Below are 27,607 nucleotides of genomic sequence, written 5' to 3'. Positions count from 1 at the left end.
ATTCACAAAGGACCCTCAGAACGGCTGATTAATGCCCTGCTTCTCATCCTCCAGTGTTCATCAAATGCTTGGAGATGATCTTTTAAAAAATAGATTTATTAATATTTTGGAATAGAAAATGGCAGCTGAATAGGCAATAGTGTTGTGCATCTCCTCCTAGGGCCAGGCCAGAAAAGCAACTAAATCAGAGAACATCCACCCTGAATTAACAAATTAGACACAGCTGAGGAGACAATTTTCAATAAGGAAGGGCAGAGGACAACTAGAGAACGCCGCTTGCGAGCCATAACCCACCAGGAACCACCGCTGTGCCCTGGCAGTGAGTGGTGCAGTACCTCCCGGCAGGCTTCCCGATGTCTGCAGGGAGCACACGTGCTGCCAGAGTGAGCTACCACACCAGGCCTCCTCAGCAGCCCGCTGGGATCTGGCTCCAAGACCCCGCAGTGAGTGTAAGCCAAAGGGAAGCCTGTGCCCCACCCTCACCCCAGACCCCAGAACTGTGCTGCTAGCCTGAAAGGGAGCTACCCAACGCCTGCTCCACCCCCAAACCCAGAGCAATTCAGAGCATGCCCCAATCAGGGCCACAAAAGAGCGTGGACTGTGTGACCCAGAGCAACCTGTGTGACCCAGAGCAACCTGTGAATGCTCCACCAAGGCCCCCTGAACAGCCCTGCTGGCGTGACCCAGGAGGGGTGACCCAGAGCAAACCAGTGCAGGCCACACTCAGGGCCACAGGGGAGCTCTGACTGTGCAACCCAGAGCAACCTGCACCCACTCCACCCTGGCCCCCAGGATAGTCCTCATAGGGCTATCCTGAGCAACCCATCATGCACCTCACTCTGGGCGACAGGAGAGCATGAACTCAGTGACCCAGGGCAACCTGCTCCCACTCACACTGGGGAGGGGCAAACTGGAACAATCAAACATGCCTCTCACTCCAGGTGACAAAAAGTAAGGACTGAGCAACCTGCGCCCACTCCACCCGAGCCCAGGGCCTTGCTGCCGGGGGCAACCTGGAGTAACCCAGCATGCGCCCCACTCAGGCCACAGGGGAGCACTGCCCAAGCAACCCAGAGCAAGCCTGTGTGCCTAGCCAGGTGCCATAAATGCATTGCCAGAGGAACCTAAGGTATAAACCTGACACAGCTTCTGGGGCCACACAGATAATTGCATGCCAGAGGGCACTGGGTCTTCACAAGGAGTTGCACACCAGAGGAACTATGCACACACACCCACCACCCTGAGCATCTGAAGCAGACAACTGAGGGATCAGATCTACGGGATACAGGGATACAACTCAGAGCAGAGACAATAAAGGCGTGAGACAAAAGGCAGACCTGGCCTCTGGGCTAACGATTTCCAGACCATTGCCATGATTGGTTCTTCAAACTCTCAAACCCCAAGCAGGGTGCTCAGGGCCAGAAAGAGAAAGCAAAAAATGGAGAGAAAAAGAAACAACCTCCCAAGGAAAGAAAAGGTGGAATTGCCAGAAAAGGAACTAAATGAAGTAGAGGCATGCAATATGTCAGAAAAAAATTCAGAATAAACTGGATGGATGAAAAAAGCAACAACTTATGTAAGAATCATGAGGAAATAAAAATGATATAGCTATAATAAAAAACACAATGGAAGGTTTCAACAGTAGACTAGAAGAAGCAGAGGACCGAATTAGTAAGTTAGGAGATAGGGCAGTCAAACACACCCAATCTGAACAACTATTAGAAAAAAAAATTAGAAAGCAGGAGGAGAGCCTAAGGGAGCTTTAGGACAACATGAAACAAAGTAACATATGTATAATAGGGGTTCCAGAAGGACAAGAAGAGGAGCAAGGGTTAGAAAAACTATTCAAAGAAATAATGACAGAAAACTTTCCTAATGTGGGGAAGTAAAAGGTCATACGAGCACAGATAGTCTCAAACAACATGTACCCCAAAATACCCACACCAAGACAGATCGTACTTACAGTGGCAAACGTTAACAAAAAAGAGAGAATCTTAAAGGCTTCAAGAGAAAAACAGAGAGTTACCTACAATGGATCTCTCATTAAATTATCAAATGATTTGTCAACAGAAACACATCAGGACAAAAGGGAATGGAATGAAATATACAAAGTGATGCAAAGAAAGGGACAGAATCCAAGAATACTCTATCCAGCTAGGTGATCATTCAAAATTGAAGGTGAAATCAGGAGCTTCACAGACAAAAAAAAAAAAAAAGACTAAGGGAAGCTATCACTACCAAGCTAGCAATGCAAGGGATGCTAAAGGGACTGTTGTAAAAAGAAGAAATAGGAAGGGAAGAAGGAACACAGGCATAACGAATAAAAATGGCTACAAACAAGCACGTATCGATATTAACCTTAAACGTAAATGGACTTAATGCTCCAATCAAAAGACAGAGTGTGGCTGAATGGATAAGAAAACATGACCCATATATATGCTATCTACAAGACACCCACCTCAGACAAAGGACTCACACAGACTGAAAGTGAAGGATGGAAATATATTTTTCAGAAAAATTTAAATGAAAAAAGAGCTGGGGTAGGAATACTTACTGGTATATATGACAAAATAGACCTCACAGTGAAGGCCATAACAAGAAACAAGGAAGGGCACTTCATAATACTAAAGTGATTGATACAACAAGAGGCTATAACTCTGGTAAACATATATGCACCCAATGCAGGAACAACCGAATACATAATAAAATAAAATAAAATAAAATAAAATAAAATAAAATAAAATAAAATAAAATAAAAAACCCACACATCTGGAAGATATCAAGGGGAAGACTGACAGCAATATGATCATAATAGGGGATTTTAATACCCCATTGACATCACTGGATCCCATCCTGGGAGTCACAGAAGCCTTTAAAAGAGACACCAACAGCAAAAAGATGAATCTGGGAGTTGATGCCTACCGGGATGATAATGGAAAGCCTTACGTGTTCCCTAGTATCGGGAAGGCAGAGGCCCAGATTGCTGCAAAAAACCTGGACAAGGAATACCTGCCCGTTGCGGGACTGGCGGAGTTTTGTAAGGCACCTGCAGAGCTGGCCCTGGGCGAGAACAGCGAAGAGCTGAAAAGCGGCCGTGCAGACCATTTCTGGAACCGGGGCCTTAAGGGTGGGAGCCAGTTTTCTGCAAAGATGTTTCAAGTTCAGCCGAGATGTCTCTCTGCCCAAACCGACCTGGGGCAATCACACGAAAGGATGCCTGGGCTGTGTGCCACTTCATCGAACAGGACATTAATGTTTGCCTCTGCCAGTCCTATGCCAAGAACAGGGGCTTATACGGTGAGCGTGTGGGAGCCTTCACTGTGGTCTGCAAAGATGCCGATGAGGCCAAAAAGGTGGAGTCACAGTTAAAGATCTTGATTTGCTCCATGTATTCCAATCCTCCTATCAATGGGGCCCGGATCGCCTCCCCTGTCCTGAACAGCCCCGATCTGCGAAAGCAATGGTTGCAGGAAGTGAAAGGCATGGCCCACCGCATCATTAGCATGCGGACCCAGATGGTCTCCAACTTCAAGCAGGAGGGCTCCTCCCACAACTGGCAGCACACCACCGAACAGATTGGCATGTTTTGTCTCACAGGACTGAATCCGGAGCAGGTGGAGCAGCTGACCAAGGAGTGCTCGGTCTACATGACAAAGGACGGCCGCATCTCTGTGGCAGGGGTCACCTCCGGCAACGTGGGCTACCTTGCCCATGCCATTCACCAGGTCACCAGTGATTTCCCTGATGAGAGGAAACAGAGACCACCTCCCTGCCGACCTCTGCTGCTGTGAGATGCACAGGGAAGAAGAGGGAGGGTGGGTGGTGGTGGGCGGATCCTTTCTTTCAACCACAGTGCTTAAAACTCAGCGTTGGAATGGTTTCTCCGCAAAGGATGTGTAGGGAACTAGGCAGAGGCATCTGTGGCTGGTGCGTGGAACTTTGTGGCTCTAAACCAAAATCTCCCTCATCTGTGTATCTCCAGCTTTTCCGAAAGAGTTTACATGTACAGGAACGTCTCATAGCCAAAAACCTGTCAATCACACCATTGCAATATTCCAGAAGTTTTAACCGAAGCACTTGATGGTGTCAATGCCACGTATTCGAGCCTCTGTGAGAAGACCTGGTTCCAGCAATAATGGTCAGCCTCACATTTGTGCTCCCGGATTGAGCAGCCTCGCCAACAGACCACATTATGGAAATCGTGCTTCGTGAAAGCCAGCATGTTGGCTGCCACTGCAACAAGGAACAGGAAAAGATGCTATTTCCGGTCTTACTTAAGAAAAAAAGAGAGGAGGCTCTCCCTCTTGTACTTACTTGGGGGCATTTTAATGTCCCCTTCTGTTCATCAGCGCTGTTCTTTTCCATAGGCACAAAGATCTATAACCAGCCTAGATTTTCACCTTCCTCTACTGCTTGATTGACCGTCAACCCCACCCTATAGCACTTACTCATTTGAAGAATGAAGAACATAATTTACTGCTCACCCCACACCCTCACCTTTCTCAACAAAGAATGGCGGAGAATGGTTAGCAGATTATTGCAGCAACCTCTTCAGTGATGGCTTGTCTCCCGCGGGGATGTTGCCTCTGCCCAGTTGGACCTTGTACCGGGTGATGCTGGGTTGAACCAGGCAAGAGGATATTCAGGTTTTGGTTTTAACCTTTGTGCGTTCCAGCTGGGCTCGGGCTTCATTCACCCTTTAGAAAGATAACCACCATCTACTCTAATTGTGTAGACTTACTGCAGCCTGGTTTCTCTGTTACAATAAAGTTACTGTGACCATTCCCACCCACCCCCCCAAAAAAAAAAAAAAAAAAGAAATGATCAATTCTGAGGCCGCAAACATGAAAACAAAGGCAATCTAGTCTCTCTGGGGAAAGGGTTGGAAAATTGTCTGGCTCCCTGGCAGGAAAGCATTCTCAAAGGCCAAGGAGTAAGGGGGTTCCACCAATAGGCAGGGTCGTTCCTACCCCAGCCACAAACTACCACACACCTGCCAGCTTCCATGGCGCAGATTTGGGGAAACTGTGGGTTTCAAGCCAGAAGAACTGAGGTGGGGGGGAAGGCAACTCTTACCGAAGTATAGGAGATTCTAGAAAACTAATTGTGGGGGTCCAGGTCTAGGTCCAACCCTGTGATATGTAGGGTGCTCATGGGCCACATGTAGTGGTTCTCCTGGTGGCAATGGTGGCTGAAAGGAGGGACATGGTGGGGGAAGGACTAAAGAGTAAGCCCAGCAGAACCATGCCAGCCACAGACATGCCCGTCAGGAACCAGCAGTTAAAGCACTCCTAGCCCTTCAGGCTCTTGGCCACTGAACTGTTCTCGTAGATTCCACAAGTGTCCCAGCCGCTGTTCTCCTGGATCCAAGGCTCTAGGCGGTCATTCAGTAAGTGGCCTTCCAAGTTGCATCCGACTCAGCAATACCTGCATCTCCTTGTCTGTGCACTCCACCCGCAGTGCCCCGCCCAGGGAGGAAAAGGCCACCATGCGACCCCAGGTCACCCCATCCAGGGAGGGTTCACTCACTGTTTGCTCAAAGCTCTGCTACGCTGTCCCTGGGGTGATGTGGAGCTGGGATGTCAGGTCACCAAATGCCCGCTGGTACTTCAGTTCAAACGCATTGCCTGCCCCCCTCAGGGCTGGCGTCACCACTGCCATGAGAAACATTCTTTGGGTTTCATTAGTATGACATTTTTCAACTTAGAAAAGTTTGTCTCTTGTTAATAACTTAGCCTAAAATTACAATATCAAAAGAATGTCTCCTGCAAAATATGCATTTCATATGTGTTCATGTTTAAAAACAAATGTCAAAAAACCGTCAAAATATTTTAACATTTAGGAGATATTTGTATGATTGGCTTGAATATATTCTGCTTAGTCAAAACCGCCCGGGCATCCAAGCTCCTGCTGTGGCCAGTGGCTCCCTTCACCACGGGCTGTCCGCCAGGTGCCAGGATGGGCTGCCATCGATGGCCCTGGGGTCTCTGATTCAGTCCCTTCTGGGCCTCAGTTCTGTTCTTTTCCACATCACTACACTGACTCCAGCTGCACTCTTTCTGGGAAAGCTTGAAGGAGAGCAAGTCAAGCACCAGCTCCCGGCTGCTCTGCGACATGTTTGTAATAGGGACGGGCTCCACCGGGCCAGGGTCCAAAACACGTGCTCACTCACTGAGTCTGGTCTCTGGTTACTGGTTGTCTTCTGAGATCCAAAGCCAAGACAAGGTTCTGAAGGGAGAGAAAGAGCTGCAAGCCCAGCGAGCCATGGGGGCCACATTCCGCTCCCCCACCAGCCAGGTCGTTTCCAGACACTTGAGAGCTCTTCTCGGCCAAGTTCTGTGCCCACTGACCCAGGCCAGCCTACTTGACTGATGGCTCCCTCCATCTCTTTTGAACGAGCCGGCCTCAATTTCCCCTGAAGAGACCAGGGGAACTTGCAAACTCAGTCACTTCTGGTGCCACGCACAGCACCGCGCACAAGCCCCTGTATTTCATTACTGTAGACAATATAATAATCACAATATAATTTAGGATGCTGTAACAGAGATATACCAAAATGAGGTAGAAGCGTGTTTCTCTTTTAAGTAATAGCCCAAAATACAAGCTTGTACATTGGTACAGAGGCTCTGCCATGTCTGGTATCCAGGCTTCTGTTTCCCAAATATGCGAAGGTGGTAAGCTTTCTTCTGTATACTCAAGGGAAGGGAGGAAGGGGAAAAAATGACAGGATGTCCCTACCATTTAAAGCACAACCAGGAAGGTGCAACCACAATTTTTACTCATACTCTATTTAGCTAAGATTGGTTACATGATTATATATGGCTGTAAAGAGGGCAGAGAAATCTAGTGGTTATTGTGAAAAGCCTTGGCCCAGCCAAATCACGGTTTCTATCCTGTGAGAGAGAAGATAGTAATAGATATTGTTTCTTTGTTTTGGTTTCCCCCAAAATAAATGCTGATACAGAAGGGGATTTTAGATAGTGATCTCAGGAAGCAAAAATAAGGACATGGGAAAAGTAAGAAGAAAACTTCGAAATAATAAAGCATCAGTAAGCAGTTCACTTCTATGGACCGTGGGGTTCTAGTCCTCTGGGTACACTCAGAGAAACAATATGAATCATACCCCAGAGTCATCCCATCTGAGAATAAGAGGCTGAGGCAGTTATTTCCGACACCCATTCCCATTGTATGACTGTTGCCTGTAAGGATATTCACGTTCTCATGCGCCCATGTGCCATGGAACAAGCTTGCACCGTGCCACAGAACATCCTCAGGCAAAGAGAAAAAGAATAACATCCAACTGAGGTAGGAAGCCAACAGCACACTGGACATTTTACTGCTTTTGCTGGTAATCTCAGGTGAGTCACTGATATGGAACTCCAACAATATTTACAACAGGCAAAAAATGAGCATTCTTTGGGTTTCATTAGTATGACATTTTTTAACTTAGAAAAGTTTGTCTCTTGTTAATAGCTAGCCTAAAATTACAATATCAAAAGAATGCCTCATGCAAAATATGCATTTCATATGTGTTCATGTTTTAAAAACAAATGTCAAAAAACCGTCAAAATATTTTAACATTTAGGAGATATTTGTATGATTGGCTTGAATATATTCTGCTTAGTCAAAACCAATTTTATCAGGCAGTCACTTTTTAAGAGCAGAAATTGCATATTCTAGTACTTTTGAAAATATGACAAGTATGGTTTCAGAGTTAATATTAACTATCATGCCTTTATTACAGTTTTCCCAGCATTCTGATCTGTACATATTAATACCTTGATGTATTATTATATTATAATATTATTATAAAACATTTATAATATAAATATTCTCCTATTATTATAAAACATTTGAGGACAAGATAGTTGTTGTATAACATTTCTAATACTCATGGAGAAAAATCTACTCATTGTTCTCAATGAGTATTCAATTAAGGCTTGCAAAACTGAAAATGATCTCCCATTTTAAACTTCACTCACAATGAATAATGAATAAAATCAAAATCCTACCTCTGCAAATAGAAGTCTCTGACAGTGAATAATAAAGTAACAATAATATAATAATAAAAATACTATTACTTAAACTCGTAATACAAGCATAGAGAAGAATATTTTAAAAGAAAGCTTCTCCTGCTGAATTTTATCATTCAGATCCTGCCCTAAAATTAGTTCCTTAATGGGATTTGGTTTACATGTGGACATGATATTCCTGGCCACCTCTGCAAGTCATTATCATCATGCAAAGACCAAATAAATGGACTAGTATTTAGCTTGGAATCAATTAGCTGTGAGAGAAACTTACATATCCTCTACAGAATCTATAATAATAAAAGCATAATATGATAATTAGATCGGACAGCCGAATGACCTTCGGGACATCCTTCTGGATGACCTTCCAGACGAAGCCAGGGCTGTGAGGGCTGGCCGAGCCCCTTGCATGAATTTTGTGTATAGGGCCTCTAGTATAATAATATCAGGATAATCCAAAAAAGATTTTACATGAAGAATTCAATCACAGGTAAATCCATCTTGAATTCTATTCAAATCTTATTAGCTAAAATTGCAAAATGATCTTTTAGTTATGAAAGTAACAGGACATCATGGATCTGGAACAATACCATTGGTACTGCAAACTATAGTACAATTTTTTTTCATTTCTTTCTATTCTTAAATTGACTATTTCTAACACTATATGTTTTCAATTAAATTCACATCTGATTAAGAAATGTTCCATACTTTATTCACAATCCGACTCTGGGCTAGTAGGTAGTGAAATATATAGACAGGTCTCATGTTAAGCAGGCAAATAATGATGACAGATTATAGAAACCTATATAATAAAAGCCTAATATGCTAAATGTCCTGTCATCTGGTTGTCTGTTCAACCAATCAAAGTATAATATGCTAATGATATGCTAAGGCTGCTCAACCACTCGCTATGACATGCACTGACCACCAGGGGGCAGATGCTCTGACCAGTAGGTTAGCTTGCTGCTGGGGTGCAGCCAATCGGGACTGAGCAAGATGGGCCGGACATGCCCTAGAGACCTACCGCAGTTCCTCCCCGGCTGACCAACCTCCCGTGTCCATCCCCAGCCCTGATTGTGCACAGTGGGGTCCCTCCACTTGGCCTGCACCCTCTTGCAATCCAGGACCCCTCAGGGCATGTTAGAGAGCTGGTTTCAGCCAGATCCTGCAGGCCAGGCCGAGGGACCCCACTAGTGCATGAATTCATGCATCAGGCCTCTAGTCTATAATATTTATAGAACTGGGTCTCAGCCACACTCTATAATGGAATCACCTAAAGAACTTTTTTAAAGTACCTTAATGTCTGGTCCCCATCCCCAACCAAAAGAATTAGAATCTCTGAGGTGGGGACTTATTACTTTTTTGTCAGACTTCCCAGGCTATTCCAATGTTGCAGGCAAGGTTGAGACCTATCAAATTGGATAGAAAAAACAACTACCAAAAAACATAACATATTATTAAAGTAACATCATATTTCATTACAATTATATTATAAAGTTACAAGGATGCTATTCTATGATACAAAAGAATATTAAGCATGAAAATATAGAATGCAAAGTATCATATGAAAAGGTAAAACATGGAATGAAATAGTCTAATAATAGTTTCTTAAGGAGTAAATCTTCAAATTTTTATTATTTTCCTTGTGTTATCTGTTATCAGCTAGATTGAATTATAAATAACTAACTTACCTAGAGGGCTCTCAATAGATACGAGAAACTGCACCATCAAACAAGATGAGGTAATAGTTCTTAATGAGCAGTTTTCAGAAGTAATAAGTAAATTCAATCACAACATACTTTTCACTCTCCCCTTCTTTTAAGAATATTCAAAGTTTTACTTAAACAACCTTAAAATGAGAAATCAAAGTTATAAATTTATCTTGCATGTCTTTTCTTCTTTCAAAACCAGTGTTTATATTGTTTTAAAAGCTAAAAGCTATATAATCTCTTTTTATTTTTACAATATTTTTATTGTGTATCCATATAACTCAAACTTTTACATGTTTTTCTATTAACTATAACTCATCATATATATGAAATCTTAGGACTAAAGGGAACATCAGGTTCACTCCTTATTTTTAGTTAAGGGAAAAGTTAAGGATCAAAATAATGTCCTCAAGTTTACATAGAAGAGGAGTTCTCAACAAGGAGTCTCAGTACACTGTTGTCATTAGAAGTTTTGAACCATAGTGCAAGAAATGTGTCATTAATAATAGGAAAAAAATAAAATGTATGAATGAGTTTCAGATGTATAGAGCAAAGAATTTGTAAGCTTATATCTACACATACATTTCTCTTTCACCTGATAGACAATATGGTATTTTGAGTAGGTACAAAATATGAACTTTATGACTAGGATGCTAAAAATTGCATGTGAGAATGTAATTTTTATTTACTGTGTACATTTTGACATAACAAACAAAAATGTTGAGAACCTCTAATACAAAAAAAAATTATTGTATATTTAAGCTCAGAACAGAAGTTTCCGGATGTCTAATCAGTCATTTTTCTACTTTGATAAGTGATAGTCTATACTGTATATTTCAGTGTAGCATCTTAAGTGTATCCCTGTAATAGAATGCTAAAATTGAAGCTTTTGCTGAGACTCTAAGATAAGAAGTGTCAAATATCAAAGTAAGATGTCAATCTATATTCAAATCTCAAAGTACTTGGTGAAGAACCAGTTGGATGACTCATTGACACTGAAAATATAAAAGGGCTTCAAGAGTGGTATGCAAAGGAAAAGGGTTTTATTAAACAAGGTGTTTTTTTTCAAAGAACTTTCGGCATACTGTGAGGGGGAAAAAAAGTCCTGGAAGTTGTCCTTTAGCATAGATTTTGTCTCAGAACTCATCATATGTTTACAACCTGCTAATCAAGTGTGATGGAAAATCTGCCATGAGAGCCCAAAGAAAACTTTGAACTTGGATGCTGCATGTTGGATTGAGGTTCTAAAGGAAGGATCTTGCCCCTCACTAAGGTAAACTAAATTGAATCAATTCTCCCTCCGAGCAAAGACAGCAGTGCACACAACACCAGAGTAGACCCCTATTAAATTCTTTCTGTTTGATTGTGTTATTAGACAATAAAGACTATTTTACTGACTATTCTCTCCAGCTTCATATAATTCTGGAGGCCCAGTGTATGAAATTCATGCACGGGTGCAGTCCCTATGCCTGTCTGGCGATCGAAGTGTGAGCATCTGGCATGGAAGGGCAGGTCCCAGCTGACCTCTGGTCCCTGGGCAGCACCTGGGCCCCCGCTCGCACCTGCCTTGGCCTGGCATCACCCGCTCACCTGCTCCACCATCAAGCTGTGGTCCCTCTCTTGTCGGGGCCTATAGGCCCAGCACTGCCAGCACAGCATCACTGACGCCCACCATGTTCCGCACTGCCCCCTGCTGGTCAGCATACTTCATAGGGAGCAGTTGAACTCCAGGTCTCCTGGTTGAACTCCCAGTCAAAACACTGCCCGAGGGGACAATTTACATATTAGGCTTTTATTATATAGGATGTAATTTTGATATTCATATAATACAGGATATTAATGATTATTTTGAACAGGACAGGGCTGAGGGCACAGTTGTGTGGCATAATGTTAAATACATTAACAATACCTTCATATATTAATCAGATCCTCTAGGGAAAGCATTTCAACTACTATATTTCAATAATTCTGAGACATATATTTTTTCATCTTAACATACCCAAAATCAGAATAGTGGCTCATAATTACTGTTGGCTGGGCAACAATCAATGGTGTAGTTTCATTGCCAACTCTTGTAAATGAGCAACATGGAAAGTTTCAGAATGGGCAGCAGCTGTTTGGTAGAAAGTTCTGGAGACAACAGTGAAGGGCTATTTGATAATTACTGCATCACCAATTCTCTTGATGCTACAGAGGACAATATTGTGTGGAAAACTTAGACCCCCACTTTCTGGGCTAACTGTGATTCTGAAGAGTCAGAATGAGAAGACCTTTTAGAAATAACTAAAGAAATAAGGTAATTTAAATGTTTGCTTTAATATAAACATAAAAGTAAAATATGAAAAAAAATCTGTCAAAAAATAAACTAAAACAGCTTTTTCATTAAATATAATGTAACACTTCTTTGCAATAAGAAAGTATTGTGTTATAGTAATTGAAAATGCTTTTATTTTCTTTCTTTGTATTATAGGATGAGGAAATATACAACTAATGATATCTTAAATTCATAACAGATTTATAATATAAGCCTATATATTAATACTATTTTACTATTTATTTATATGTAATGTGTAATTACATATAGTGAAGGATAAAAACTATATGATAATCTCAATAGATGCAGAAAAAGTATTTGAGAAAATTTAAACCCTTTCTTGATAAAAATTCTTAGCAAACTAGGAATAGGAGACCACTTCAACATACTAAAGTTGCTATCTGACAAGCCTCAACTAATATCACACACAACAGTGAAAAGCTGAAAGCTCTTTTTCTAATGTGTAATTACATATAAATAAAATATAATATAATAATTATATTAAAAATAAATTAATTGGTAAATAATATTGTTTACATCACACCCTATATAATACAAGCCTAATATGCAAATTGACCAAATGGCAGAATGACCGGTGGAATGACCGGTCGCTATGATGCACACTGAGCACCAGGGGGCAGATGCTCAACGCAGGAGCTTCCCCCAGCCCGCAGGCCCCAGGCCAGCCAAGGTGGGAGCCAGCGGAGGCCCCCTGATCACCCCATCAGTCGCCCCAAAGATCAGTCTTGATCGCTGGCCAGGCCTAGGGACTCTATCCATGCACAAATTTTGTGCACTCGGCCTCTAGTATTAAATATTATAATAAAATATTTATAAACAAATATCTATATTATATTTATATTATAGATTAATAAACTAAGTCCAAATTAATCAGAAGTAGTAAATAGTAACGATTAGAACAAAAATAAACAAAGGAAAACATTAGAAAATCAACAAAACAGATTTTAATCAACATAATTAAAAAACCTTTAGCTAGACTTATATACATGATTCAAATAAATGAAATTAGAAATGAAAGAAGAAAGATTACAACTGATATTACAGAAATAAAAAGAATTTTGAGAATTGGCAATTACATGCCAAAAAGTTGGCTAACCTAGAAGAGATGAAATTTTTTTTTTAGAAACAACCACCTACCAAGACTGAATCATAAAGAAACAGAAAATCTGAAGAGGAATAACAGATTTGAAACAGTAACCAAAAACTGCTGACAAAGAAAAGCCCAGGACCCAATTGCTTCACTGAAGATTTCTACCAAATAGGGGGAAAAGGAGCACATATGTAATACTTCAAGAATAAAGATTAAAAACAAAACAAAAGTTAGTTGCATGTCTGTATACTAACAACTAACTATCGAAAAAGGAAATTAAGAAAACAATACCTATGTATAAACTTAAACAAAAAGACAAAAGATTTATACACTAAAAACTATAAAACATTGCTGAAAGAAATTAAAGAAAATACAAAAAAATAAAGAAATCTGTTCCTTTGAACCAAAAGATTTAATATTGTTAAAATGTTCATACTATCCAAAATGATCTATAAATTCAATGGCATCTATGTCATTATCCCAAAGGCAATTTTCAAAAAAATAGGAAAAAAAATCCTGAATTCATAGGTAATCACAAAGGATCTAAACAGTCAAAGCCATCTTGAGAAAGAAGAACAAAGCTGGAGGCATCATACTTCCTGATTTCAAAACATATTGCTAAGCTACTGTAATGAAAATATTGTGATCCTGGAATAAAGACAGACATGTAAACCAATAGAACAGAATAGAGAGCTTAGCAACAGACACATACATATATGGTCAAATAATCTTACAATAGTGACAAAGGCAACATGATGGTGAAATGCTAATCTCCTTAACAAATGATGTTGAGAAAACTGAATATCCACAAGGAAAAAAAAATAGTTGGACACATCTCATTCCACATACAAAAATCAATTCAAGTTGATTAAAAATTAAATGTAAGACCTGGAACTATAAACTTCTAGAAGAAAGCAGAGGAAAAGATTTATGACATTGGTTTTAGCAATGATTTTTTAGATGTGGCACCAAGAATACAGCTAACACAAAAAAATAAAAAGCTTCTGTACATCCAAAGAAACAGCAACAAGTGAAAGGCAACCAACAGAATAGGAAAAAATATTTGCAAAACTTACATCTGATAAGGAGGTATATCCAAAATGTATAAGGAACTCCTACAACTCAATTACCAAAAATCAAATATTCTGATTTAAAAATGGGCAAAGGAACCGAATAGACATTTATCCAAAAAAGACATACAAATAGTCAACAGGTATATGAAAAGATGCTCAACATCAGTAATCATCAAGGAAATATAAATCAAAACTACAATCAGGTTTCACCTCACCCTTGTTAGGATGGCTATCATGAAAGGAAGGAAGGGAGGGAGGGAGGGAGGAAAAATAGCAATAGCTAGTGTTGGTGGAGATGTAGATAAATTAGAATATTTGTGCACTGTTTGTGAGAATATAAAATGGTACAGCTGTTATGAAAAACTGAATGGAGGTTCAGTTTAAAAATAGAACTGCCATGAGATCCAACAATTCCACTTCTGAGTATTTACTCAAAAAAATTGAAAATAGATTCTCCATGAGATATTTGCATTCATTTTTCATTGCAGCATTACTCACAATAGCCAAAAGGTAGAAAATACCTAAATGTTCATCAATAGATTATTGGATAAAGAAAATGTGGTATACATGTACAATAGAATATTATTCAGCCTTTTTTTAAAAAGAAGGAAATCCTTGCCCTGGCCAGGTAGCTCAGTTGATTAGAGTATCCTCCTGATACACTGAGGTTGCAGGTTCCATACCTGGTCAAGACACATACAAGAAGCAACCTATGACTACATAAATAAGCGGAACAACAAATTGATGTTTCTCTCTCTCTCCAAAATCTATAAATTAAAAAAAATTTTTTTAGGAAATCCTGTCATATGCTACAACATGGATGAACAAAATAAGCCAGTCACAAATCCTATATAATAAAAGGCTAATATTCAAATTGACCAAACAGCGGGACAACCGGTTGCTATGATGTGCACTGACCACCAGGGGGCAGACACTCAATGCAGGAGCTGCCCCCTGGTGGTCAGTGTGCTCCTACAGGGGGAGCACCACTCAGCCAGAAGCCGGGCTCACAGCTGGTGAGTGCAGCAGTGGTGGTGGGAGCCTCTCCTGCCTCTGCAGCATTTGGACATCCCCCGAGGGCTCCTGGACTGCAAGAGGGCACAGGTCGAGCTAAAGAATCCCCCCCCCCCCGAGTGCACAAATTTCGTGCACTGGGCCTCTAGTAGACAAATAATGCACAATTCCACTTATATAATTCTCTGCAGTAGTCAAACTCATAGAAACAGAAAGTAGAATGGTGCTTTCCAGGGCTGGGGGTTGGGGAAGTAGAAATAGTGAGTTGCTATCCAATAAGTATAGAATCTCAATCAAGCAAAATGAGAATGTCATATAAATAATTATACTATTAATGCTTAATATTGATAATTGATTGACCATTATCAAGTGTCAAAGATGTTAGTAAAGCAGGTAACTGATTAATTGTTTCTATTAATTAAACCAACAGTAACATTAATTAATTAATTGTTTCTATTAATTAAACCAACAGTAACATTCCCCAGTGGGGTAGTATTTTGAAAGTTGCACGATGGTATCTTGGTAACCTACTAATCTATTGTCATTGTTAATCTTCGCTGAAAGCACCTGGCAAAAGATCTATTACTATTATTTATTATTTCCTCATACACTAACATTCAATTAAAACTGTTTTTCATACCTAATATCAATTTTCTTAATGACACAAATAGTAAACTGACTATATTAATACCATGCAACTATGTAGCATTAACTGAGATTATACATAGCTACTAAAACATGATCAAGAACATTTGGATTCTAGTTTGGATTTTCTCTCTTAGCTGTGTGACCTTGGGCAAAATACTTAACAAAATACTTCTCTTATTGAAAGGATTAGGATGAAAAATTGAGGTGCCTTCCAGGGCTAGTGTTTTTTCGTAAGTAACCTGAATACAACTGGGCCTTCTTGCTTCTGCCTTATGGCATTTTTCCATACACCATCCCATTCAACTGATACAAGGCCCACATTACAAATGCACTGAAATGTGTTTTTATTCAAGCTTCTTAAAATAGATGAGACATACATTGCAGGACACAGAGCAATATGCTCTAAAGTTTCTCTTTGCTACTTTTTGTTCCCAAATATCCACAATGGCTTGCTAAGAAAATCTCAAATCTCTTTTCTGACCTTAATTGATTTCCCAAAATCTTTCCTTCCAAAACTCCCTTTGGTGCATCAGCATTGGCTTTTATTATTATACGCTCTCTCTGCACCCCTCCAGACTAAGCTGTATGTTCTGTAGATCAGTTTAGCCTTTTTAGATTTCAATCAATTCTTTTTACCCATTATTTCCATCAGTTCCACAGAGCAAAGTAGGCAAACACTTATAACTTAATTCTTTTCCTTTTATCTGTATGAACTTTTCAAATGTTGCCAAAAATTCACTGTGTCCCAATTCTGATCCAATCATGCATAATCCCTAGGAATATCCTTATAAAGAGACTCACAGTTTTGGCAGTACCAACAGTAGCATTACTGCCAGACACAAGATGTGTAATTAAAATGGATGACACAATGCTTTTCCTCTTAGGCAAAAATGCTGGTTGTTGAAAGAGTACATTGCAGAGCCCAGATCCTGGCTAAGAAACAGAAAATAATAAGTGAGTTAGACTTATACTTTCTTCTGTTTGCGTGGAATTCTTCAATTGTGTTTTGGGCTCAAGATAAGATACCATCTTCTTAACCAAATTGCTTTTAAAAATGAGTTGCAACATTTGTTACCAAATATCACATTAAGCAAATTAATGGTACTTTTAAAAACAATCTTTCTCAAAATAGTCATTGAAAATAGTGATTGTCTAATCACTATACTGTATACCTGAAACTAATACAAAGTAATATAAAATATATAAATTATATACTTTTGATTAAATGAAAAATTTTGAGTATTAAAATTTTTTAAATGTAAGAAAAAATAATCTATCATTTGGCTTCTTTCATTTTCATATATTATGTATTTATCAGAAAACTGTTTAATTACTATTACCTGTACTTAGAGATACAGCCTTTAAAATAGAAATCCCAATGATATGGAAAAACATAACTGACTAGAATCATTAATCATGTTTCACAGAGATGAGCTATGTAAAGTGTATGTTGAATGGCTAGTACCTACATTTCCCCCACACTGGCTAATCTGGTTAAAAAACACTACTAGGTTTAATGCAAGTTTCAAAGATATTTTCAAGACAGTTGACATTTCTAAGCATTATTAACACTAGTTTTTGTTGAAATTGAAAATTTACCAAAGTTACTTCTAAATTATCATGAACATACCTTTAATCAATTCAGCTATTCAATAGTTTGTCCTTTAACAAATTGAGGAGGAATTTACAGACTTCTCTAAACTGCAAACTATTTTCTATCCCATGCCTAGAATTTCAGACTTCTGAAACAATACATGCTTTTCTTCAATAGTACAGCTTAATAAGCAGAAACACACACACACACACACACACACACACACACACACACATCCCCATTTCCTCTTATTCTCTGAAAGGATGTCTCTTTTACTCTCAATTATTCTGATTTTTTAAATTTCTTATTAGAAGTATGTACTAATCAACCAAAGGAAAAATGCCACAGAGCTGTGCCAGCATGCCAGTCCTGATGGCCAATACTCCCAAGGCTCCACTCATGTGAAACCCTTCTACTCACAGCTCCTGATGAAGGGGTGGCCCTAGATGGCCTTAAATTATACAATTTGCCTTAGCTCCTTCTTGGCCGAACCAGAAACAGATACTTAATTCAAGTACAGCAATAATCAATAAGCTCTTAGTAACCCATGAGGTTGCTGCTATTCAAGGTAAGGTCAATTAATCTGTTTTTCTCTGGCACGTCAGCTTTGAGAGAACTAAACAATAGATGAATGGACTAATGCTGAACAATTGCCTACAGCTGATCAAGAATTTATGAGCAGGGCTTAGAGGTAGGGAAGTTGAATCTGGAAATGAGCATCACAGAGAGCCAAATTCATGAGAACACAGAAGCTATGGGGCACCAAAAAAAGGAGTGGAGGAACAGAAATGAAAACTGAGTCAAAGCAAAAAATAGAACAGAAATAAGGAGGGTAAATGAGTAAATAATTAGACAGAAGCTAGAAGCTAGGTAGTGAATAACTAGATAGAAGATGCATGCCCTTTCCTATGTGGGTTACTGCAGTAGCATCCTTACTGCAGCCCTGTTGTTATGCTTGCCCTCTAGGATCCGCCCATTCTCCACACAGCAGTCAGCGTAGTCTTTAAGTCGCACATCCTACCACTTGACACCCTTGCTAGAAATCCTCCAAGAACTTCCCAGTGTATCAAGAATAAAACCTAAGGTCCCACATGAGCTACCCTGTTCCTACTGCTTCAACCCATCTTGCATCAGACTTCCCTCTTGCTTGCTTAGCAATTGTACCTGAAATGTTTTCTCTCCAGGTCTTTTCTTCATTTAGAGATCTAGTAAAATGTCAGCTCTTCTGAGAGGATTTCCCAGATCGCCTACTCCAAGGCATCCCTCCATACCCCTCAACCCCTCTCATAGTCACTCACCTATCACCTGGTTTTATTTTCTTTTGAGCACGTGTCCCTAACTGCAGTTCTCTTATTTGTGTGCTGGTTAAGGTCTATTGCCCTTCCCCTCCACAAGATGTAGGCAGAAACCTTGCCTGTATCCCCAGTGCTTAGAACATGGTAAGAACTCAATAAAATATTTAAGAAATATCAGGTTTTTTTTTTAAATGAAATGAGTGGGGGGAGAAAAGAAGGGAGGGAGGGAGGGAGGAAGTGAGGGAAGGCGAGTGTGAGAAAGAAAGAAAGAAGTTCCTCTTGAAGAAATCCCCGGTGCTGCTCTTATTTTAAAGGAAGTCTCTTTTATTTTAGATTCTGCTTTTCCTCCAAGAGTCCTTGGAGTTTTCTGTGGTTCCACAATTCCTGCTTTGTCTGGGACCTGATCATATTTTCCTGGTTGTCTGATTAACATAAAGCTTTATAATAAACAGGTATATGAATTATCTTGTATAAGTTTCAGTTCCTTCTTAATGAAAGAAGAAAAACCCTTATAAGCATAGCAATAATGGCATAGAGAAACTGATCACTTTAGGGGATAAAATTGTTCTAGTTATTTCTTCACTAATTAATAAGAACAAAAAATTCAATAATTATATATGTTTTTAATCTTTAATATCCTGTCAAACAAATTATTTCAACTATTAAGTTCCTTCTTAATATAAAAATGTGTTCATGTTGACATTTAGAAAATATAAAAAAGCACAAAGAAAAAGTCAAAACCTACCATAATCTTACCACCAAGTAAAAACTGGTAATGTTTTGGCATGCATTTTAAATAAAAATGAAATCATACTAGCCAGAATTATTTGTAACCTATTAAGATATTTACAATATTCTATGTCTTTAAATATTCTTCTATACCCCCTTTTTTCATGTCTGCAGTTTACTATATTTCACACAAAATGAATTATTTTATAGTTGCCATTATTTTAAATTTAAATTAGTTATAATTTTCACAAATATAAACAATGCTAAGATGAACTTTCATAAAATTAAATTTTTATATGTATTCATTATTTTTCCTTAGGATAAATTCAAAGATTTATTTTTTGCTATGTGTTATTTTATCTTCTGAGTCACAATCATCATATAAGTATAAAATACAAAAATTCAACAATCAAATGAAAATGAATTACTTATTGTTTAAAAAATTTAAGGGTATATTTGTATACATCATAAAATAGCTGGCTTTTTTTTTTTAACAATATAGTGCAGGTTAGATAGTTTGGGAAAAATATACTGCGCCAAAATATGCCCACAGGAGATATTAGCAGGACCTACATAAGCATTTTTAAATTACTTGGGTTGTTTTTTTTAAAAAAAAAAAAACATGGTAAAGAAAGAAATATAAAGTTAAGTTGCCAATCCGGTAACATATCGCAAAATTCTTGTTTACAATCATATATACATTTAGGGTTTGTTCATCAGCATATATTACCAAAAGTTAAAAAACAAAACAAACAAACAAAATAAAATGCTGAACCTTTCCACTGGCCTAAGATCACTGTCTATGATTCTTTAAGTTAGACAAACCAGAGGAAAGAAAAAAGAAAACAGATGGGGAAAGAAGCTGTCTTTTCCATACATTTTTCAAAGAAGCTCTAGGTTTGAAATCCAGTGGATGAAGAACTGCCTTGCAGTCTGAGAAGAGAATAGGCTCTCCTTAATCAGAGATGACACAAAATCAAGACTTTTCAGGGCAATACCTGCAGCAAAGGGTAAGTATTCTGACAGTGTCAGTGTCTGCAAACATCTCCTAATGCCACCAGGTAAAAAATAATCACCATCAGCAGTATCCAATGCTTATTCAGCTAGTCATGGACCTAAATGACCCTTACTCAGATTTCTGCTGCAAGATTTACAGAGATCAAGAAGCTGAAATTCAGCTAAAAAAGAAAAGAATCAAAATAGGATATATGATCACCAATAATCAATGGTTCCAAACTGTCAAATAGCAGGCAGTAGGTGGTAATCTTCAATTTACCATTTCGGATCTTGTTACGTGTTATGAAAAGCATTCTTCACATACATAGGTGTTATATATATATATATATATATATATATATATATATATATATATATATAACCATTATATATAATCATTAAACCTAGTAGAGTGCAGAAGTCAGCATGACAATTGATATTGACTATCACTTCCTAACTCTGCCTCTTTAGCGACATCATGTTGGCAGCTAGAACTTGTCCATGGCAAGAGTATTTAATTTATCAGTACAGGCCTTAAAAATTAATTATATTTTCATGAACTATATATTTAGATATACAGACTCTTCTGATGGATAAAATAAAGTATAGAACAAGAAAATAATTTGTGGCAGGCTATGCTAGTTAATGATGTTAATATTAGGCCCAGAAAGCAAACTTGTAATACAAACCATCAATGTAAGCAAAAGGGCACTTGATTTTTGCTTATCTACACTGTTTGCTAGAATAGTTTATAAATGTTATTTTTATGCTAATCTTATTTTACTGAGGTATCTTTAGCATAGAGTAAAATGCACAGGTCCTAATACAGTTCATGAGTTTTAACAGGTGTATAACCCATGCAACTAACAACAAAATTAACATTCCCTTCCCCTCCCCTGCACACGCTGCCCAAGCAACCATAGTTCTGATTTCTAACATCATAGATTGTCTTTATCTATTGAAGAACATCATCTAAATGGAATCATACAGTAAGCACATTTTTGTGCTTAACTTCCCTCACTCAAGATAGTATTTTAGATTTATCCTTGTGTTTTATAGCTGTTATTTTAAAAAAATACTTTATTTGGAAATAATTTTGAATTTATAGAAAGTTTACAAGAATTATTGTAAGAACACAAAAACCTGTATACCTCATTTGTGGATGACATTTATTTATTTGTGTGGGCTCTCTCTCTTGTTTTATACAAACACACACATACATATAAACACATAATGCATGCCTGTATAGAAACACTGTATATACATTTCATATATTTTCCCAAACATTTGAGAAGTTACACACATCATGGTTCTTGACCAGTGTACACTCAATAATCTACCTAAAAGAGATAGTCTCTTATAACATTACTAGAGGCCCAATGCAGGAAATTCGTGCAAGGGGCTTGGCCCTCACAGCCCTGGCTTCATCAGGAAAGTCGGTTGACTGTCCGGTCTAATTAGCATATTACACTTTTATTATTATAGATACTTAATAAATTTAACATCAATAAGGTTTTTAAAAAATACATATTTATTGATTTCAGAGAGGAAGGGAGAGGGATATATAGAAACATCAATATTGAGAGAGAATCATTGATCTGCTGCCTCCTGCACAACCTCTACTGGGGATTGAGCCTACAACCAGGCATGTGCCCTGACCGAGAATCAAACCATGACCTCCTGGTTCATAGGTCAGTGTTCAACCACTCTGCAACATCGGCCAGGCAAAAAGGTTCTTTGATGAAGTATACCATATTCTGATTTTTTAAAATAGACTCCATTATGTACTCTGCACTATCTTTCTCTCCTTTACAGGGTCTAGTCTAGGATGAAACTTCTTTTCTGAGAGAAGTATTCCTTTGTATGACATTGAAATTGCTCATTCTTTTGTTGAAGGACATTTGGGTTATTTCATATCTAAGGCTGTCATGAATAAAGCTGTCATAAACATTTTGTCTATGTTTTTTGAAGACATACGCTATCATTCTCATAGATAAATAACCACCAATGAAATTGTTGAGTCAAAAGGGTAGGAGGTGTTTGATTTCATAAGAAATTACCACACACTTTTCTAAAGCAGTTGTCTAATAGGCCCCAGAAATATATGAGCATTCTGGGAGTTCCATACCTTCACAAACATTTGTTTTTGTCCATCTTTAAACAATCTAGAAAAATATGAAGTGTTATCTTCTGTGGGTCTATTGAGCATCTTTCATGGCTTATTGGCCATTTTTTATACTTTCTTTTGTAATGATCTGCTCAAGCCATTTCCCATTCTTTTATTGATGTGGCTTTCTCTTTATTAATGACTTGTAGAAGTTTTTTATAAATGCTCATAAAAGTTCATTGTCAGATATATAGGTTGTATTTGGGTTTTTATTTTATTTTTGTTTCTTGGGTGTTTGGTTTTGTTTGTTTGTTTGTTTTTGTAAAGGTGTCTTTTGATTATGAAGTTTTTAAGGTTAATTAAATATATTTATTTATTTTTATCTAATTTTCCTAAGAAATATTTGTTTAATCTAAGGCCTAAAACTTTTTTTAGATTAAAATGGTTAGACCTATAATCTGTCTTTAGTTAAATATTAAAACTGGTATTCAAGAGTCAACACTCTTGTTTTCTTTCTTTTTTTTCATAGTTACCCAGTTGTTTCAGAAACATTTGTTTTAAAAGCTTCCCTTTCCCCTTTGGATTGTATAGGTTCATTTGTTTAAAATAATTTGATCCTATATAGTGGATCTATTTCTGTACTTCTACTATATGCCATTGATCTACTTGTCTGTGCTAATGCCAGTATCACATATCACACTGTCCTAATTATTGCAGCTTTAAAGTAAACATAAAAATTAGGTAATGTAAGTCCTCTTGCTTGTTTTTATTTGAGATATTTTGTTTAATCTGGGGCTTTTGCATTCTCCTATACATAATAGTATCAGCTTATTCTTCTCTAAAGAAAAAAGAAATCATTTACTAGGAGATTGTAGGGTTTTCCTTGAAACTATAGCTAAATTTGAGGTAAATTTATACCTTATATATTCAGTCTTCCTAAAGCAAACATAGTATATCTCTTCATTTATTCAGTTATTCTTTAATTTTTCTCAGTAATGTACTATACAGTACTGGGCAATGCAGCAATGTACTGTTGCTGGTATATAGAAATGCAATTATTTTTTATAAATTGATTTTATATCATGGGAAGATGCTGCATCTAATCTTTATGTTCTTCATTTTTCTTTTTGAATTATTGGACTAGTAGAACTTTCACAATAATGTTAAATACAATAATAAAAGCAGATATTCTTGCCCTTTTTCCTGATCTTAGGGAAATGAGTTCAAAACTTCATTAAGAATTATGCTAATTGTAAATTGTTATAGATGAGTTTTATCATATTGAGGACATTTCATTCTATTCTTAAATTGCTAAGAGTTTTTATTATTAAAATATAGTGAATTTTACCAAATCTCAAGGTTTTCTGGTGTAGTTTAGTTTTTTGTTTTGGATGTGGGGGTTTTTTGGTTGTTTTCTGTGGTGTTTTTGCATCTATTACAATGTCTATATGATTTTTCTTCTTTATTCTGTAAATGTGGTGAATTACATTATATGAATACTAGAGGCCCAGTGCACGAATTCATACATGGGTGGGGTCCAGTCAGCCCGGCCCCAATCGGCAGATCAGGGCCAGTGCCTGGGGGGTCAACCATGGGGAGGGGCTGTGGGCGGTAGGCCGAATGGGGCTGGGGGAGGGGCCATGGGAGGTTGGCCAGCCAGCCCCACCCCTGATTGGTGGGGTGGGGGGTGATTGGGGGTGGAGCTGGCTGGGGGGAGGGGCCGCAGGAGGTTGGCCAGCCAGCCCCAGCCCCTGATCGGCTCGTTCTCTGGCCACAGTGGGCATAATAGCAACCGGTCATTCCAGTCATTATGGCATTCCAGTCGCTGGCTTTATATATATATATAGATAAATAGATGATAGATAGATAGATAGATAGATAGATAGATAGATAGATAGATAGATACTCTGGGATATAACTTACTTTTTAAAAATCCAAAATTTAATTAGTTTGATCAAATATACTCAAAACATCATATAGCAGTAATCACAATAATAATATAGAACATTCCCATGATCCCAAAAGTTGTCTTGTGCCCCCTCCCTGCTGGAAACCAATTACTGTTTCACTAATAGAGAGATGTGGACAGGAAGCCAGGAAGGCTGTGAACAACATTAAATTGCTCTAACCACTCACCCTTTAGATTAAACATTGTTAGCTGAAGCAGCCTCCATCTCTGTTTATCTTTTGTATATTTCTTTTATTTCCTGCCTAAGATGTTTTCCCCATAGCCTTAATAAAAGGGATAGCAGGGCTAGAGCAGAGTAGTAGTTCTCCCGCTAGGGTTGGACTACCGCCTGGCCCCTCATATCGCCAAATTAAATTTTTTCTAGTCTCTTTTCATTTGTGTGCAGCCCTTCTCCAGAACTCGAACCCTGAACCGGAACCCTGGACCACGTGGGATGTGGAAAGGGGATCCCACACCTCCCCTCCTATCATCAAACTCCACCCTCACTTCAGGCTCTGTTAATCACTGACTGGTTTAGAATTTTATAAGTGAAATCATACAGTTTAGAATTTCGTGTGTTTGGAGTCTCTTATTAAAATAATAAGAGCGTCAGTGGTTGAGTGTCAACCTATGAACCGGGAGGTCATGGTTCGATTCCTGGGTTGCAGGTTCCGATCTCAGTGTGGGCATGCCAGAAGATGATTTTCTCTTTTCATTGATGATTCTCTCTCTCCCTCTCACTTCCTCTCTGAAATCAATAAACATATATTTTAAAAAATAATAATGCTTTTGAGAGAATACTTCCTTATCAAATTGAGTTGGCACATTTATAAAAAAAAAAACACTTAACTATACATGTGTGGGTCTGCCCTTTTCCATTTATCAATGGTATCCTTGCACCAATGCCGAACAGCCTAGATTACTATCATTTTATTTTCTTTTTTTTCATTTTAAAAATAATCTTAGAATTACAGAATTTTAGTCCTCTGACTTTGTCCTTCCAAAAATCATTTTGCAATGTCTAGAGCCTTTGCTTTTTCAAATAAATTTTAGTATGTACTTATCAATTTCTATTTTTAAATTTGCTTAAATTTTGATTAGGATTTCTTTGAATCTATAGATCAATTTGCAGAGGATTGACATGCTAATAATAGTAAGTCTTCCAATTTATGAACCTAGGATATCTCTTTGTTTAGTTAGGTTTTTAAGAATATCTCTCAACTATACTTTGTATTTTTAGTGTACAGGTACTTCTCATAGTTTACAAAATATTTCAAGGAAATCATATTTCTATGCATACTTACTTAGGATTGTTTTCTTGATGAACTGATTTATCATACTGAAACTTTCCTCTTTATCCTTGGCAATATGTCTTGTCCTCTTCTACATTGCCCAATATTAGTCTGAACAGCTCCTAATTCCTTTTGTATAACCTCTCCTATCATTTACTTTCATTCAGTCTTTTCCTTTTCATTCAATCTGTATCTGTATTTGTAAAGTGAATTTCTTTTAGCAGCAGCTAGATTTTGCTTTCTGTATCCGATCTGACAATTTCTGCCTCTTAATTGGAATTATAGATCTTTTACATTAATGTAATTATTGATATGAGTGGATTTCAATTTACCATCCTAATATTTGTTTTCTATTCATACCACTTGAACTTTGTCCTTTTTATTCTTTATGTTCTGCCTTCCTTTGGATAAATTGAGGACTTGGGTTTTATTTTCTCTCTACTATTCTCTTATTAGTGATATACTATTTTTGTCTTGTTTTGCTTTGTTTTAGTGATTGTCCTTGCATTTGTAATATATATATAATATTTTCAATTGTATGTTACATTTATTATATTATTTTATTAGAATTTTATATTATATAAATTTTATGTATGCATTATAATGTTTACATAATTTATATATCACATAATTTGTAACAAATATATTTATTTATTGCAATAAATACACTTATTATAGTCTCCCTTTAAATAATACTGTAGTTCTTGAGGTTTAGTGTCAGAACCTTACATTACATTTCCATTTTCTTTCCCCATCCTTTGGCTCATATTTTCATACATTTTACTTCTACATATAATTCCCACAATACTTTATTGTTATTTTTCTTTAAATAGTCAACTGTCTTTTAAAGAGTCTAAAATTATATGAAGATAATTTTTATATTTATATAAATATTTACCTTTTCCAAAGTTATTTTTTCCTTATAGACTCAATTTTCCTTTCTGACATTTTTCTTTTCAGATTGATAAACATTCTTTGGAATGCATTTCTAATTTTTAAATGTCATTTACCTAAAAAGTCTTTATTTGTAGAAGACAAAAGTTCAGTATACATAATTTAATTTTTTATTTTAGCAGTGCAAAGATGTCATTCGATTGTCTTCTGGCTTCCATTTCCTTTTTGTATGGTAAGTGAAACACGATTCTTCTCATTGCTCCATGGTAATATGTCCTTTATCCCTCTGGCTACTTTCAAGTGTTTCTCTGTATCTTTGGTCTTCAGCTCTCTGACTATGGCATTTTTATATGTATATTTCTTTGTATTTATCCTGCTTGAGTTTGGCTGAACTTCTTCAATCTGTGTGTTGTTATTCTTCAAATTTGTAAAATGTTTAAAAATAATTTTCTGCTTCATTTCGATTTCTTATCTTTCTGAAATTCTGACTATGCATACATTTGACCACTTGTTATCATCCCACTGGCTACACAGGCATAGTTCGTTATTTTTAACATGTTTTTCTGTGCGTTTGAATTTATAAAACTTAATACAACTTATGTATATATTTATTTATATATTTTACTATATACATGTATATATAACTTATATATAAATATTATATATAACATATATGAAGTGAATAATACACTACAATATCATTGCATTAGCCAGTGTTCAAGTTTACTGATTCTTTCTGTTGCAGAGATGTTTCCTCTGTAAATATAATCCTATCTAATAAAAGAGTAATATGCAGATTGACCATCACTCCAACACACAAGATGGCTGTCCCCATGTAGTCAAAGATCCTGCC

At 37.5% G+C, this 27,607-nt stretch overlaps 1 protein-coding gene and 1 pseudogene across 2 annotated transcripts; one reads left to right on the top strand and one right to left on the bottom strand.

Annotated features, from left to right (window-relative positions):
- Positions 1-3,170: 3,170 nt before the first annotated feature.
- On the top strand, positions 3,171-3,791 carry LOC307094394 (aspartate aminotransferase, mitochondrial-like; the record flags this gene model as incomplete). Its single annotated transcript, XM_079763175.1, has 1 exon — positions 3,171-3,791. One exon carries the CDS (start codon positions 3,171-3,173, stop codon positions 3,789-3,791), a length of 621 nt encoding a protein of 206 aa, XP_079619301.1.
- Positions 3,792-5,150: 1,359 nt separating this feature from the next.
- Positions 5,151-6,116, bottom strand: LOC307094325 (bcl-2-like protein 1; annotated as a pseudogene). Its single transcript has 2 exons — positions 5,873-6,116; positions 5,151-5,654 (listed from the first exon to the last, which is right to left on the bottom strand). The product of its transcript is annotated as a bcl-2-like protein 1 (transcript).
- Between the last annotated feature and the right edge of the window lie 21,491 nt (positions 6,117-27,607).

The sequence above is a fragment of the Cnephaeus nilssonii genome, assembly GCF_951640355.1.
Source record: "Cnephaeus nilssonii genome assembly, chromosome: 1".
NCBI lineage: Eukaryota > Metazoa > Chordata > Mammalia > Chiroptera > Vespertilionidae > Cnephaeus > Cnephaeus nilssonii.
This window is presented reverse-complemented; position numbering and strand designations above follow the sequence as displayed.